The sequence below is a fragment of the Protopterus annectens genome, chromosome 13.part0, assembly GCF_019279795.1.
Source record: "Protopterus annectens isolate FY-2018-M chromosome 13.part0, PAN1.0, whole genome shotgun sequence".
In the NCBI taxonomy this organism is placed as follows: Eukaryota; Metazoa; Chordata; order Ceratodontiformes; family Protopteridae; genus Protopterus; species Protopterus annectens.
Genome location: NC_056747.1, coordinates 604,062,740 through 604,080,786, shown reverse-complemented (window position 1 = coordinate 604,080,786; position 18,047 = coordinate 604,062,740). Strand labels below are relative to the sequence as shown.

Sequence of the window (18,047 nt, the reverse complement as noted above, 5' to 3'; positions counted from 1 at the left end):
TACATTAATAAAGCAAAACATAGAGTGTAATACTATCATGTTATGGGGACGTGAGAAGCACTGGATGTTGTAAAATAATTATACTAAGAACTCTTGGGTAAGAGGAACACAGTCAGATATTTAACTAGTTATTTGATGAACACTGTATTGACATTAAAGTCATTCTACTATACAGACTAGTATCTCTTGAACAATACATTGTGCGCTAGGAAGCAAGGTGGCATCTGTAAGCTGACAGGAAATGACAGGTATTCGTAGTTAAGACATCAGTATGGAATGTACACTGAATTACTGATGAGTTTGCAGACATTTTAAAAATTATGAAATATTTCCCATATTTGTGGAATTGTCTTGTTAGTCTAGGGAAGTGTGGAGGTATGACACTCTTGAACACACATGCACACACACACAAGTTTCTACCTAACCCACTACTATATCCTCCCACAAACACACACTCAGACATACACCCATACATGCAGTCCCACACACACACACACACACACACACACACACACACACACACACACACACACACACACACACACACACACACACACACACACAGATCTACCCTATTTCTTAACTAACCTCTTACTACATCCTCTCATCCCAACACACACTCAGACAGACACCTATACATGCAGCCCCCCCACACACGCACCCAAACACTATCTGTCCGCTAAACTCCCCAACACTTACATGTACTGCAATTGGAGAGCAGGAGCTTTTGGCCATATTCATTAACACAGGTGGCCATGAGTAGCTGCATAACTGCCTTACTGTAGGCAGTTTCTGTGAAGAGCACATGGCTAATTAGCATATGCCTCTTTCCAGGAATGCATCATTAACATTTAGCACGGCTGTGGAGACAGACCACCATGGTGCTGCATGCCTTCTTGCTAAAGCCCCATGGTAGGCCTGCCTCTGAATATGTTCTTGGACGGAGTTTCTGTTTTAGCTGCCCTAAAATTGAAATCCCAATAAATATTAAAGAAAAATAAGAGCTATAAATGTCTTGGATTAGAATGAAGTACCAATACCTCTTGATTTAGACATAGTGCTTTGATTTTGGCCTCATATTTAGCTTTGTTCCTCTTAGATTTACTGTATTTCTTCATAACATTAGATCTCCTTAAGGAGACATATATTATTGAAAAAGTCAACTAAATCCATACAAAGATTCATGATCAGTAACTATATGGGATCTGGCATTTGAAAACCTACTCTGAAAATTAAGATGGTCCTCCTTTAGACCCTCTTATACCATTTGTAAAGATTTAAAGACCATTGCTGAGATTTCAAATCTACAAAGGTTGATGGAGATACCTACTTTCTGGATCAGACTGAGGCACTTGTGCATATGTGCAGCTGTTGTAAGACTTTTCTCTGCAGTCTAGTCTCTATAATTTCTTTGTGCATATGGTCTTAGGCTAAAAGGCTCAGTCGTGGAGTAATGATTAACAGCTATTTTGTGTGTGTGTGTGTGTGTGTGTGTGTGTGTGTGTGTGTGTGTGTGTGTGTGTGTGTGTGTGTGTGTGAGTGTGTGCGTGCTTGCCTATGTGTCATTGTGTGTTTATGTTTATGGTTTGTGCCAACAGTCTAATTGCTTCCTTTCTTTCTTTCAGTACCTCTACTTGACATGGATGTGTGGAAAGTTCCTGAGACAAGACAACAGGGCTGGTACTTGGCTCTGATGGCACCAAATGTTAAAGGGGAACAATATACATGGCTGGACCCCTCCAGGTTATACTGTAACTCTCAGGTAGGTCTAACTTATATATGGTTCCTTCCTTCCCTTCTTCTTTCTTTTTCTTTCTCCTTTCTTATTTTTACCGTAGACATAACAGTACACAAGTTCGTTCTTTGAGTTTTATTTATTTATTTGTTAACTTGGTAGATGGGCTGATCCAAGCTGAGACATGTTCATCTAGGACAAAGGGTATTCGTGTTTACAGTGCTGCACAATGCAGTCCTACTTGGTTTCATGTAACAAGAATAATTTATAGTATGGACTGATGAACAGTTTGTCATTTGGTTGTCAAGACTTACATCATCAGATGGCCATCCCAAGACATGCAGTTTAAGCCAACAGCTGTACTATTACATAATGAACTTTACTAAAGCAAGAACCACAGACTATTATAATATGTATCTGGGGAATATGTATGTTGCTTTTCAGTGGGAATGAAAGTATATGCCAAAATATCAGATTTAAAATACATATATTTGTTTATTTGTTAACTATATAGGCATATTGGGCAAAACAATGTAGATTTTGAAATAGCTTGAGGCGTTATGTCAGGACAAGGTGTGGATTAAAAAATTGCAGAGATAAAATAAATAGTGAAACTGAACTTGAGTTAATAAAAATTAATCTGGATGAAGAAGTGGAATTTGATCCCGTCACTGTGCAACAAACCGAGTGACTTGAAAAGAAAGAGAGTGAAGTGTATGTGTGTGGTTTAAGGGACACAAATAAATGCTTATTCTTTTCTCCTCAGGTTTGTTGCTTAATATAATTACAGTTATGCTTTATGTTTTAAAACTGGTGTGGGAGTCTGTTTTTCTAATTTATTTAGCTTAGGTTTTTAATCTTGAGACAGAGCTTGTTTGGTGGTACCCAAGAGTCTAGCATTTAATGGAATTTCAGTTTTACACATACCTGGTATTCAGAACTATTTTGTATGTTGTGGTAAGTGAATTTGCACAATGAGAGGTCATGTATTGAAAGGGGATGATTCAGAGCATAATCTCTCTAGGCCATGAAGTACTGAAAGTCCTAGAGTTGTGGGAGAGAGACTGCAAAAACATGCACAGGGTAGCTGCCCCTTTCGTAAATACGCATATGTGCAAGAGGCTATTTCTGCATCTGGTAGTCTTAGAAGTACATGCTGTTGCTCTCTGTGCAGCTTATTCATCCATCTGCACCTAGTGTACCCATGCTATGTGAACAGAGGCACCAGGCAAGAGCTGGCTGAGATCTGTCACCCTCCTAAGTAAAAATTGTGGAATGCATGGAGTTCCTATCCCTGTGGACACCAACAAATGTCTGTTTTTTGGGGAATTCTGACTACAGGGATTTCTAGTGACCAATGGATGACACTGTGGGTGTTTCCTAGGAATCTGCCTCAAGGATACTACACCACTTTCTTGATATCATGTTATAGCATATGGAAAGCATATGTAGCTCCCATGCCCCACAGATGAACAAAGCAGCACCATAAAGGTATTCTATGACATAGTCCATTTTCTGTGGTACTGTGAGCCACTGACTGTACCCACATTGAAATAAAAGCCCCACCTGGGGATTGAAGACAATGGTATGTCAACTGCAAAGGGTTCCACTCCATCAACTGCTAGGTGGTCTGCAATTCACTAGGTATGTCAGTGGGCCAGCCAGGCAGTGCCCCCATCTGGCACACATGCGACTTTCATCAGCAGTTTGTGTGTGGTGATGTTCCATAGGGCCATTTTATTGGCAATGTCATATATGCCCTGAAGCCATGGCTAATTACAACAATAAGAAACCCACAGGTTATGGCAGAGAATGCATGCAACACCACCTTGTTATATACCCAAATTATATTCTGTAAAAATAGGCTTGACATAAATAAAAATTTGTCAGAATAAATCACATATATAAATACAAAATTTTCTTTGCATAGGATTAGAAATACAGCCATATTACAACAGGCCTATATCTCCATTTTATATTTCACTCTTTACACGCAGTTACAGTAAGTCCTGTTTCAACAGAAAGGAATGTTTCAGTAAAGGATGTTTGGTATAAATGGTATTTCATTAGGGTCAGTTTCTGTCAGATTTCAGAATATAACAATCATTCTCAGTTATTTTAAATGTTCAGTACAATACATTTCCAACAACATTACTAGACATTTTCTAGAACATGCATAAATAGTATGCATTATGTAATCAGAACGGACTTTGCAGGATTACATCACAACTCACATTATTCAGTCATTAGATTAAAGGCTAAAGTGACAACATTATTTGTAACAGGCTTATCAAGATAAATTATATAATTACCTAAAGAATAATAGTTACTTAGTATACTCATGGCGTGGCAGGACAGGCTTAATTTGTTAATGTGTCAGAATAAAATGCACATTACATAATGATTATTGTACATTAGAAAGTTAATGCAAAGGTACAGATCTGAAATGCAGAAAACATAGTTTAGTAAATGTACTACTATTATAACACGCAGATATTTACAGGATGTTTGAGACGCATTTAAAATGCAGACCTACTATTACAGCCCATAGAAATTTAAAAGGTAAATATACAGGATTATCAGTTAACACTTTAAAAAAGACTTTCAGATAATTAACAGGTCATGAATGCTGCGCGGTGGTGGTGCTGCTGTAGCATTGTTGCCTCACAGTAAGACGCTGTCCGGTTCGATTCTCAGCTAGAGCGTCTTCTGCATGGAGACATGCATGAATGGGCATACCTTCGTTGAAGGCTGTGCGTCAGGCCTGGCAAGCCAGTACGTAAAAATCAACTGCCAATCATTAGCGGACCGGAGTTCCGCTGTGGCGACCCCTAACCGGGAAAAGCCGAAAGACACATACAACATGTCATGAATGCTCAAGTGACACATAGTGGTCAAAATTAAAATTGCAAGTTTATTTACCAGATAAAAGAGGGATTATTTTATAGTTGCAGGGCTAGACACCCGGTGGTGTAAACCTTGGCTCGAGATGATTGTCACTGTTGAAGTCACACCCCGACCCCATGTGCAAAATGGGAAAAAGGGGTTGAGGATGGATGGATTTTATAGTTGCTATATTAGCTGTAGTAATTATAGTATTCTTTGCAGACTATATTAATATATTTATAAAGTAACTAGAGAAGCAAATCACAGTTCAAAGATTTCAGGAGGACTGCAAGAATAGGCTTGACATAAATAAAGTTTTGTCAGAATAAACCTTACATGAATACAGTATTCTCTTTGCATAGGCCTAGAAATGCAGCCATATTAAAGCAGGCCTATATCTTCATTTTATACTTCACATTTTCCATGTAGTTACAGTAAGGGCAGTTTCAATAGAAATTAATGCTAAGTGAAGGATACAAATGAGCTCAGTTAAATAACCTTCTAGCCAAAGCACCAATAAGGATGACATATGCTAAAAGAATGTACAGAAAGTACAGTTGTGTAAAATCTTACTATAACAGTAAATGCCCCTGCCTTCGCTGCTGCAGTATTCTTAATGATATGGGATTCCCTGCCGTGAAAGCCCAACATCCGGCCAGTCTTACAAAGACTTCTAAATTTAAAAGGTATGCTGAATGTCACCATACACTCCCTGCATAACATAGGACATAAAGGTGACGTTCAGGCTTACCAAAAACAGAACTGATTGTCCTAGCAGGAACACCAGTCCAAGGAACCCAAGAGGTAACATTTTCATCCAGGAAGGTAAAGAACTAGGTGGATGGAGGGAGGGAGGGAGCGAATACTGCAGCAGTGAGGGCAAGGACATCTACCATTATGGTAAAATTTTACACAACTGTATTAGTCTTTACATTCACTGTTGCAGTAATCTTAATGATATGGGAAGGTGCCAAAACTCAAGAGGAAACTTGGGAGGAGGAAAGGGCCGAAGAGTCCCCTAAACAAACATGAAGAACTGAACTAGCAAAACCAGCCCTAGCTCTACAGATACCATCAAACCTGTAGTGCTTGGTGAAGGTATGCCCAGAAGTCCAGGTAGTTGCTTCATGAATAGAATTAGTATCTAAGCCTTTGAAAAAAATAACAGAAGAAACCACAGCTCTAGTAGAATGAGCCTTATTTGAAAAAGGAAGGCTCTTGCCATGAAAATGTAACAAAAGGAAATAGCCTTAGAAATTCAAGAAGAAATAGTTTGCTCAGACACAGCGAGCCTCAAAGATCTAAGATGAAAAGAAACAAATAACTGATCAGATTTTCTGATAGCCTTGGTCATTTCCAAATAAATTCTAAGTTGCCTGTGCAAGTACAAAGTGTGTAGGACTCTCTCACTGTCAGTTTGTGGAGAGGGGAAAAAAGTAGGCAGATTAATCGACTGATTAAGTGATAGCTTATTAACCACCTTCGGCATAAAAGTACGGTTAGTGCACAAGAACACTCTGTCTTCATGAAAAATCAAAAAAGAAGGACAAGCCATAAGGGCCTGCAACTCAGACACCCATCTGGCAGAAGTAAGTGCTAGCAAAAGAACAGACTTTCAGGAACAATGTTGCAAGGAAGCTGAAGCAGCAGGCTCAAAAGAAGCCTGAGTCAACTTTTCCAAAACAAAAGTAAGATCCCAGGCAGGAAGAACAGGCTTCCTGGGAGGTATAATATTAAGGACGCCATTAAGAAATTGTTTCACCTCAAATCTAGCAGCTAAAGGTGGAGAAAAAGGCAGACAACCAGAGATAGCTGATAGGTGGGCCTTAAAAGAATAGGCCAAACCAGCATTGAGCAACTCAGACAAATAAGAGAGACCCAAAGGAGCATCCACAGTAAGTGGGTCCAGGTTATGAGAGAGACACCAAAAAGAAAACATCTTTCATTTGGATAAGTAGGATTTTCTAGTCATAGGTTTCCTGGCTCCTGCAGGAATTACAGCACATCATTAGAAAAAAAGATGTCTATAAGGAATCAAAACCCTATCACCCACAGTGTCAGTTGAAGTGCGGACAGGTGGGGATGGATAAGAGATCCCTTGTCTTGTGTGATTAGATCCACTCTGTGAAGTAACATGTGATGATTGCCCCTAGCTAGATGCAGAAGAAGAGGGAACCAGTGCTGTTGTAGCCAAAAGGGAGTCACCAACAAGATTTTTGGGAGCATCCTGTTGAATTTTGAACAGGACATTCAAAATGAGAGGGAGGGGAGGGAAAGCATGAAGAAAAAAATGTTCCTAATTCACAAACATTTTTTACTGGTTTGCAGGGGGCAAGCCTCCTTGCACCCTCCACATCCCCTGCTAATTATATATTCTAATTCTGAGATCACACTACAGTGAGGAAAAGGGTAAGTTTCCTGATTACCACTGTAGTGTGATCCAATTTTGATCAGTGCTGCCCAAAACCATGAATGCAAACTATGTGTTTACATTTCGGAGGCGACAGGATTTCCACAGAAAATTTCAGCTTTTGCACCTTTACTTTTAACCTTATGAACGATGTTAAGGTTAGTTTCAAGCATTTGATAGGAAATCTCTCTATCTCTTTATATATATATATATATATATGGAAATCTATCTCATGCTCTCTCTCTCTCTCTCTCTGTATATATATATATATATATATTTATATATATATAAAGACCTGAGGGAAAAACAGGAAGAAGCTACACTCAGAAAACTGAGGGAAGGGTGAGAAAGAGAGGAAGAGTGGAGACCAACTAAACAGATGCATAAGAAAGTCATGAGGATAACAAAGGAAATGCAGGATATACATGAACTAACAGATTAAAGATAGGTAATAATACGTAGATGGTACATGACACCAAGGAGGCTGGCAAAAGATGGTAGAAAAAGAATAATTAATGTTGGAGGTAAACTGCAAAAGAGGTAGGAATGATTTATATGTTTGGGGGGGGGCAGAATAGTGCAAACTGTCTGGAGTAACATAATATATTATGGGAGGAAATTTACCACAAACAGGGGATTCACACCTGGAAATTTTGCATATGGGGCAGAGAGGAGAATAGGAGGAGAGGAAAGTGCAAAGAAGGATTGACACAGAGATCAACAACCCTTAAAGCATGAAGTTGGGAAAAAGTGCAGATATACCAACTCTGGGGATACACAGGAGATTAATAAATAAAAATGCTGGCAGGTAGAGTTTCACAAGCACAAATCACTCAGGTGATGATAAACCAAAGGTGTATTTAATGATAAAAATCCACAAGAAAAACAAATAATACATGAGTGCTTTCGTTAAACAAGTATTAACTTCATCAGACGCCATTAAAATGTAAGACAACCATTTATATACATATAAAAACACTCTGATTGGGTAAGCAAAGAGAGGCAGCTAGCTAAGCAACACTGAGATAGAACATTAATTAACCTCTTGATGACTGTGTTACAGTTGAAACTGTTACAACTTAAATACAACTAAAACTTGTAATTAAAAGATAAATTATTAGGCTCATACTTGTGTCATGAATGGTTATAAATAGAATAAAACTAAAACCAGTCATATTTAAAAATCTCATGTTAAATATTCACATAATGCTAAAATGTTTCCCAAAGCAAAATACATGCAAAAGTGCTTGTACTTAACAAATGGTTTAAGATATTTTGTTCCTTTCTTTTTCAAAACAGGAGAGATGGACGTCCTGTTATTTATCACTGGCCATCTGTCTGCCTGTAGTAAGATTTGCCACCTTAACTCCTTTAACTCTAACTGAAGTCCCCAAGGCTTTTTGTCACTGATGTCTACATGGTCTATTGCCATAAATGTGAAATTGTGGCCAGTGTTGTCTTTAATATGCTTCGCTAATGCATTGTTAATATTATTCTTTCTTATGGCATAGTTGTGTTCATAAATTCTGGCGTTACTTTTCCTTTCTGTTTTGCCTACATAAAATGCTAGGCATTGGTCACATGTGGTCATGTAGACCACTGCCTTAGAGTGACAGTTATATTTACCTTTTACGTAATGGTCTGTACCATTCACTGTACATTTGCTGCCCGATTTCACCTTGTGGCACCAGTTACAAGACTCACATTTGTACATCCCTACACATCCTGTTCTAGTGTAGTTGGAACCTTTCCTCAGAAGATCTTTTAAGTTTGAGCCGCTTCTACATGTCACTATAGGTCTCTCTCCTATTTGTGTCCTGATGTCCAAGTCATCCATTAAAATGTCCCAGTTCTTACAAAAAATGGACATCAAATGGTTTGAGTCAGAGTTGAATGTAAGCACCATAGAGCTACAAAAAGTACTTTTTTCCAACTCAGGTCTGCCCTCTTCAACTTCAGAGGGGCTGTTGTCTAGTGTATTTTCCCCAACTATGGGCTTAAAATGCCCTACTCTGCTTTTGCCTATCACTTCCTGCATAAGCTCATTAATCAAGTCTGCTGGGTACTCCCTCCTCAAGAACATGGTTTTTAAGTTGTCGCAGTCTAAAAGAAAATCTTCTTCTCTGGAGATCATACAGGCTGCTCAAACTAATTGCCCTTTAACTCCTGACCTCTTTTGATGCTTGGGGTGGTAGCTAGTGTAATGCAGGAACGAGTTTCAGTAGGTCTCTTTCCTGTGCATCCTAGTAGCATACTTTTCATTATGTATGTCTTTGTATAAGTGGACATCAAGGTAATTCATATGATCCAGGTTAATCACCCAAGTGAACTGCAGGAATGTAGTGGTGGTGTTAGAGTATCTCAAAAATTCTTTCAAATCAACCAGTGACCCATTCCATATCAAGTTGATATCATCTTGATGTCTATAATACAGTTTGATCTTAGAATAGTACTGAGACTGAAATACATAATTTCTTTCCCAATATGCCATTACCATGTTTGCGAATGCCCCATCACACGCTGACCCCATTGCTACTCCTATGATCTGTAAAAAGTACCTGCCATTAAAGGAGAAATAGTTGTTTCTTAAAACAATTTCTAATAATTCCAAAATTAGATTAATTTTCTCCTGGTTAACTTTGTATAACAACAGTAGGTCACCCACCCACTCAAGACCAATTTCTTGTGGGATGACCATGTACAGGTCTTTTACATCTATAGTGACCATGATGCCACTTGCATCATACCTGGTTTTGTTCACTTGTTCTAAAAAAGCCCAGGAGTCTTTACAAATTTGGCTTTCATTACACAATATTTTCTTCAGCTCATGGTGTAAAAAGTGTGCACAAGCAGTGGTAATTGAGTGCTTTCCATCCACTAAGGGCTTCATAGGTAGATCTGAGAGGCTCTTGTGGATGTTGTGAATACCAAAGAACATTGGTATCCTTGGGCTAATGATGTTAAGATAATTATGTAAAGAAAGGTCAATTCTTCTTTCTAAAAATATGTCAGTGAGTTGGCTGTAGATTTTTTTTATATATGCTGCATTTAATTCATTAAGGGACACTTCTGTGTAATTTTCTGTGTCTAACATAGCCAGCATTTTGGCACTATATGTGGAAGAGTCCATGATTACAACTCCTCCCCCTTTGTCAGGTTTCATAATCCTGATGTCATGTTCTTGCAGTTCCAATAAACAATCATGTTCACTTTGGTACATGTTGCGAAGTGTTTGAGTTGGCCTGTATTTGTTCTTATTTAGATTATACAGATCTAGTTCACAAACTTTTTCATATATTGCTAGCTTCGGGTGTATAGGAGGGTTGTAAGTAGAACTGATCTTAAAAATGCTGCCTTCACTGACATTAGTTTGAGAGGTAGTACCATGTAGTAAGGTCAAATTCAACTTTCTTAAATAAAGTTTCAGATCTAACATGGTGTCTACAACATTAAATCTCTTACCATATACAAAAGACATTCCCTTAGACAATAAGTTAGCTGTAGATAGATAGATAGATTAGATTAGTATTAAGCTAACTGCCCTTGCGACCCATGTTAAGCCTAGCCAGTTATCCCTTGTGAGAATAAAACCCTGCACCTTGTGTTTGTAAGGCAAACACCTTAACCATTAGGCCACCCTCCCAACCTAGTTTCTATTATACATAAAGTAGAATAATTGTGTACTGAAAAGTCTTTTTGGTGGTTAAAAACACTGTATAGGTACCCGCTTCTTGACCAGAGAAGCGGGTACCTATACAGGTATATGCAGGTTTGAAGAGACTGATGATGTGATTTTAAACTATGATGCTGAATTTTCAGAACTCAGGAGAAGTGAAAGAATTAGGAACAAAAGCCATTACAACAATAGGCAGCAACCACAGGGTGGCTACCAACCACAGGTATTTCAGTGGGCCAGGCCAAAGAACAGGAACTAGAGAGCTTAGCGTCTCCACTACTGCCTTCTGGTCACCATGTTAATGTGTAATGACTCCTCCATTAATGTAAGCACCCCAACACCAGCAGAATCTGTTCAAGAAGTGGGTACCTATACAGTGTTTTTTACCAACCAAAAAGACTTTTCAGTATACAATTATTCTACTTTATGTATAAATGAAACTACAGCTGCCTTATTGTCTAAGGGAATGTCTTTTGTACCTGGTAAGAGATTTAATGTTGTAGGGTTCCCATCAGCATCTCGACCGCTGACAATATCGAATCCGATATTGTCTCCTTGAGAATGCCAAAAGTGTAGAATGTCGAATGAGTAAACGGAAATCTCCATAAGGGGAGATTTCCATTTACTTCTATGTAGTGCGGTCTCGGAGTTGGTATATTTAAGTAGCGGGGGGTGGTGGGGGGTGCAGCCCCCAACGTGGGGGGTGCAGGGAGGCTTGCCCCCCTGCCTACACCCTTTAGTTTTTTTTTTTTTTGTATCGGCATTCGAAAATTGAATAGTTCGATCATGTCAGTTCAACATTTAGTGATTCGAACTATTCAATTTTCAAAATGCTGATATAGACCCATGTTGTACACACCATGTTAGATCTGAAACTTTATTTAAAAAAGTTGAATTTGACCTTATTACTGGTACTACCTCCCAAACTAATGTCAGTGAAGGCAGCACTTCTAAGATAATTTCTACTTACAACCCTCCTTTGCACCTGAAACTAGCAATATATGAAAATGTTTGTGAACTAGATCTGTATAATCTAAATAAGAACAAATACAGGTCAGCTCAAACACTTTGCAACATGAACCAAAGTGAACATGATTGTTTATTGGAACTGCAAGAACATGACAACAGGGTTATGAAACCTGACAAAGGGGGAGGGGTTGTAATCATGGACTCTTCCACATATAGCGCCAAAATGCTGGCTATGTTAGACACAGAAAATTACACAGAAGTGTCCCTTAATGAATGAAATGCAGCATATAGAAAAATATACAGCCAACTCACTGGCATATTTTTACAAAGAAAAATTGACCTTTCTTTACATAATTATCTTAACATCATTAGCCCAAGGATACCAATGTTCTTTGGTATTCACAAGATCCAAAAGAGCCTCTTAGATCCATCTATGAGTCCCTTAGTGGATGGAAGACACTCCATTACCACTGCTTGTGCCCAAGTTTTAGACCATGAGCTGAAGAAAATACTATTCTGAGGTCAAACTGTATTATAGATATCAAGATGATATCAGCTTGATATGGAATGGATCACTGGTTGATTTGAAAGAATTTTTGAGATACTCTAACACCACCACTACATTCCTGCAGTTCACTTGGGTGATTAACCTGGATCATATGAATTACCTTGATGTCCACTTATACAAAGACATACATAATGAAAAGTATGCTACTAGGATCCACAGGAAAGAGACCTACTCAAACTCGTTCCTGCATTACACTAGCTACCACCCCAAGCATCAAAAGAGGTCAGGAGTTAAAGGGCAATTAGTTTAAGCAGCTGGTATGATCTCCAGAGAAGATGATTTTCTTTTAGACTGCGACAACTTAAAAACTATGTTCTTGAGGAGGGAGTACCCAGCAGACTTGCTTAATGAGCTTATGCAGGAAGTGATAGGTAAAAGCAGAGTAGGGCATTTTAAGCCCGTAGTTGGGGAAAACACACTAGACAACAGCCCCTCTGAAGTTGAAGAGGGCAGACCTGAGTTTGAAAAAAGTACTTTTTGTAGCTCTTTGGTGCTTACATTCAACTCTGACTCAAACCATTTGATGTCCATTTTTTGTAAGAACTGGGACATTTTAATGGATGACTTGGACATCAGGGCACAAATAGGAGAGAGACCCATAGTGACATGTAGAAGCAGCTCAAACTTAAAAGATCTTCTGAGGAAAGGTTCCAACTACACTAGAACAGGATGTGTAGGGATGTACAAATGTGAGTCTTGTAACTGGTGCCACAAGGTGAAATCGGGCAGCAAATGTACAGTGAATGGTACAGACCATTACGTAAAAGGTAAATATAACTGCCACTCCGAGGCAGTGGTCTACATGGCCACATGTGACCAATGCCTAGCATTTTGTGTAAGCAAAACAGAAAGGAAATTAAACGCCAGAATTTATGAACACAACTATGCCATAAGAAAGAATAATATTAACAATGTATTAGCGAGGCATATTCAAGACAACACTGGTCACAATTTCACATTTATGGCAATAGACCATGTAGACATCAGTGACAAAAAGCCTTGGGGACTTCAGTTAGAGTTAAAGGAGTTAAGGTGGCAAATCTTACTACAGGCAGATAGATGGCCAGGGATAAATGACAGGACGTCCAAGTCTCCTGTATTGAAATTAAAAGCCCTAGAAAGGCACAAAATATCTTAAAACATCTGTTAAGCACAAGCACTTTTGCATGTGTTTTGCTTTGGGAAACATTTTAGCATTATGTGAATATTTAACATGAGATTTTTAAATATGACTGGTTTTAGTTTTATTCTATTTATAACCATTCATGACACAAGTATGAGCCTAATAATTTATCTTTTAATTACAAGTTTTAGTTGTATTTAAGTTGTAACAGTTTCAACTGTAACACAGTCATCAAGAGGTTAATTAATGTTCTATCTCAGTGTTGCTTAGCTAGCTGCCTCTCTTTGCTTACCCAATCAGAGTGTTTTTATATGTATATAAATGGTTGTCTTACATTTTAATGGCGTCTGATGAAGTTAACAAAAGCGCTCATATTTTATTGTTTTTCTTGTGGATTTTTATCATTAAATACACCTTTGTTTTATCATCACCTGAGTGATTTGTGCCTGTGAAACTCTGCCTGCTGGCATTTTTATTCATTTAGTTTGTTTTGCTGTTTCTGTTTTTTTGATACACAGGAGATTACAAGATTTGGCCAGAAGACGCAGCAAAGGCAGGACGATGATGGGAAGGACATACAAGATAAGGATGAAATGGAAGAGAGTAATGGCATACTGTAAAAGTGACCAATCATCAAGGGAAGACCTGAACAAAGGAAAGAGGGGGATAAAGGGGAAGGCAAGAACAAGGTGACCATACAGCTAACAGCTGGTGAATAGTATGGTGCACCTTGCATGTGAACTTCAAGTGTATGTACAGTGATGCATCTGGTCAATACAAAGTAAATATAAAGTGTCTGGTGGCTGGGTGACCCATGTAACCTGGCCTGGCTCAGTCTGAAAAAAGCTGCATAGAGCTGTGTGTGTTCACTACCAGCAAAGGGAAGGTAGGTAGTGGGTGCAGTGTCAGTCAGGTGGTAGGCAGAAGTGGACTGGATTAAGATGGTCTAGACATTGGTAATGGAAAGTGGCTCTTTGAAAATGCAAAATCATTTCACTGCTCGGAAAGAGCAGGAGCTTTTGCAGGGTAAAAACTGACTACATTTTTGGGTCTTATCCCTGTGTACAGCACTGATTCTGGAACCAGACTCCTCTGATGGAGGTGGTCTCTCTCCTGCTGTGAAGATAATCCTCAGTAGGGTCCATAAGCAGGTATCAGAATACTCACAAACTCTCAGGTGGGTCCTCTGCAGAATAAGAGGGTCACCTCCATGCAGATGTTAACCCTCTGGAAGGAAACTGTCTCTATTGTTTGTGCCTGGGGATGTGTGGATAACTTTTCTGCTCTTGCACAATTTCATCATTTTGTTTTACTTGCTCCTTCCACATGGTTTTACGGGATTCTACAGCTTGTTTAAAAACATCCCTTTGACTTTCTTCCATTTTTTCCTCATTGTATGTGTTGATTTGTAGATTTCATCTTATGCTGTATATTCTCAGCAGGAGTTCTTTGTGCTTTCATTATCTCTTCTTGTAATCCCAAGCCGTATGTATTTATCAGTTCCACTGGGAGAAAGAGAAAACTTAGCCAAAAATAAAATCAGTTCACTCTGTTTGTTCTAGGAAGTCATTCAGACGTAAAATAAAACAAATGTGAATAATAACTACTCTTACTGAAGGGACATTGAGATAGCACAAAGTATCAAGATAATGTTTTGTTCTAACCTTAGTTGTCCCTTAAGAGAGCTATTTAGAGACATATAGGTTTTTTAAGCTGTTGTCTTCATGGACTAACCTGACTTATTTGAGATATTTAAACATTTCTGCTATATCTTCTTTTTTGTTCAAAACTAGATATACTAAGTTATTTTTATCTCTTGACATCTCTAAAAACAGGGGGGGGGGAGTGTATAATGAAAAACAGTTCAGAGGCCAATATACAACATAATCTACCACTAGCAATCTCTTTAGTGGCTGTTAAAGATACTGTGATTCTTCACTTATTGAAAAGAAGAGCAAGAGGACTTCTCCTGTGTCTGGCTAAATCCCCATCTGTAGAAATGTCACCTCAGGTTCCTCCTGAAAATAAGCTACAAGCAGTGAGGGACTACCCTCATTAACAAAACAAGAGTACTTCTCCTCTGTCTGGCTAAATCCCCATCTGTAGAAATGTCACCTCAGGTTCCTCCTGAAAATAAGCTACAAGCAGTGAGGGACTACCCTCATTAACAAAACAAGAGTACTTCTCCTCTGTCTGGCTAAATCCCCATCTGTAGAAATGTCACCTCAGGTTCCTGCTGAAAATAAGCTACAAGCAGTGAGGGACTACCCTCATTAACAAAACAAGAGTACTTCCCCTGTGTCTGGCTAAATCCCCATCTGTAGAAATGTCACCTCAGGTTCCTGCTGAAAATAAGCTACAAGCAGTGAGGGACTACCCTCATTAACAAAACAAGAGTACTTCTCCTGTGTCTGGCTAAATCCCCATCTGTAGAAATGTCACCTCAGGTTCCTCCTGAAAATAAGCTACAAGCAGTGAGGGACTACCCTCATTAACAAAACAAGAGTACTTCTCCTGTGTCTGGCTAAATCCCCATATGTAGAAATGTCACCTCAGGTTCCTGCTGAAAATAAGCTACAAGCAGTGAGGGACTACCCTCATTAACAAAACAAGAGTACTTCTCCTGTGTCTGGCTAAATCCCCATCTGTAGAAATGTCACCTCAGGTTCCTCCTGAAAATAAGCTACAAGCAGTGAGGGACTACCCTCATTAACAAAACAAGAGTACTTCTCCTCTGTCTGGCTAAATCCCCATCTGTAGAAATGTCACCTCAGGTTCCTCCTGAAAATAAGCTACAAGCAGTGAGGGACTACCCTCATTAACAAAACAAGAGTACTTCTCCTCTGTCTGGCTAAATCCCCATATGTAGAAATGTCACCTCAGGTTCCTGCTGAAAATAAGCTACAAGCAGTGAGGGACTACCCTGATTAACAAAACAAGAGTACTTCTCCTCTGTCTGGCTAAATTCCCCCATCTGTAGAAATGTCACCTCAGGTTTCTACTGAAAATAAGCAACAAGCAGTGTGGGACTACCCTGATTAACAAAACAAGAGTACTTCTCCTCTGTCTGGCTAAATTCCCCCATCTGTAGAAATGTCACCTCAGGTTTCTGCTGAAAATAAGCTACAAGCAGTGAGGGACTACCCTCATTAACAAAACAAGAGTACTTCTCCTGTGTCTGGCTAAATTCCCCCATCTGTAGAAATGTCACCTCAGGTTTCTGCTGAAAATAAGCTACAAGCAGTGAGTGGACTACCCTCATTAACAAAACAAGAGTACTTCTCCTCTGTCTGGCTAAATCCCCATCTGTAGAAATGTCACCTCAGGTTCCTGCTGAAAATAAACTACAAGCAGTGAGGGACTACCCTGATTAACAAAACAAGAGTACTTCTCCTGTGTCTGGCTAAATTCCCCCATCTGTAGAAATGTCACCTCAGGTTCCTGCTGAAAATAAGCTACAAGCAGTGAAGGACTACCCTCATTAACAAAACAAGAGTACTTCTCCTGTGTCTGGCTAAATCCCCATCTGTAGAAATGTCACCTCAGGTTCCTGCTGAAAATAAGCTACAAGCAGTGAGGGACTACCCTGATTAACAAAACAAGAGTACTTCTCCTCTGTCTGGCTAAATTCCCCATCTGTAGAAATGTCACCTCAGGTTCCTGCTGAAAATAAGCTACAAGCAGTGAGGGACTACCCTGATTAACAAAACAAGAGTACTTCTCCTCTGTCTGGCTAAATTCCCCCATCTGTAGAAATGTCACCTCAGGTTTCTGCTGAAAATAAGCTACAAGCAGTGAGGGACTACCCTGATTAACAAAAGCAAATAAATAAATAAAATGACCCCATAATGCTCAAATATTGGCACCAGAAGTACTGTGTTAAATCCTCTTCACATGAGTCTGAATGTCATACAGACACTGTTGAGAAGATATTCCTAGAAGAAGACCTTCTTTTAATTTCACAATAATGACTCCTTTGTCAACGGTATTCTAATTTATGGGCTATGTATAATACCCATTTGTTGACCAGTAAGGCCCAGTGTGCACACAGTGCCTTTTCAGGGTTGACCTGGGAGTAATGTCGGGTTCAGTGATTTGTTCAAGGTCACACAGAAGGCAAATGAGGACTGAGGGACTCAAACTCTGGCCCACAGAAACCACAGATCATAGCTTTAAAACTGTACCAGCTGGAAGACTTGTATCTGGAGTATTTCCAGCAAAATACCTTATGCATATAGATTTTGACTCTCAGCTGTTGGTCACGTTCTGTAATATAGTTGTGATTAATTTAAAGTGGTCTCATTTATTTGTTTGTAATCATGACATATTATCATTCTTGGAAATTATGTGTTTTTTTTTTTTTTTTCTGTCAGGCTCTACAAGACTGTGTAAATGATCTCCTCAAACCATTCCAGAATGATGATATTGATCTTGTTGCAGGGATTGATGCCATGGGATTTATTTTGGGTAGGTAACTTTTGGACAGTCCTGCATTCCAGTACTGAGTCTGCAAATTAATAAACAGCAACACAGAGAGCAGATGACTGTCTTAGATTTCCATTTGACAGGGTAGTTAAAATCCAGGTAAACAGTGCCAAGGCAGCCTGTTTGAAAATGTAAGTAAAGCTTTGTTGTGTATTTGAACTCAGCTAAAAACAGATTTTGTTTATTGATATGCTT

The 18,047-nt window shown here is 39.0% G+C and overlaps 1 protein-coding gene across 1 annotated transcript in view; it reads left to right on the top strand.

The window, feature by feature from the left end:
* Positions 1 to 18,047, top strand: part of LOC122787943 (adenine phosphoribosyltransferase-like) — a 152,498-nt gene that overhangs the window by 21,478 nt on the left and 112,973 nt on the right. The window contains exons 2-3 of the mRNA XM_044054871.1: positions 1,626 to 1,762; positions 17,741 to 17,834. Coding sequence (XP_043910806.1) covers positions 1,640 to 1,762; positions 17,741 to 17,834 — 217 coding nt within the window. The 5' untranslated portion in view covers positions 1,626 to 1,639. The remainder of the gene's footprint in view (positions 1 to 1,625; positions 1,763 to 17,740; positions 17,835 to 18,047) is intronic.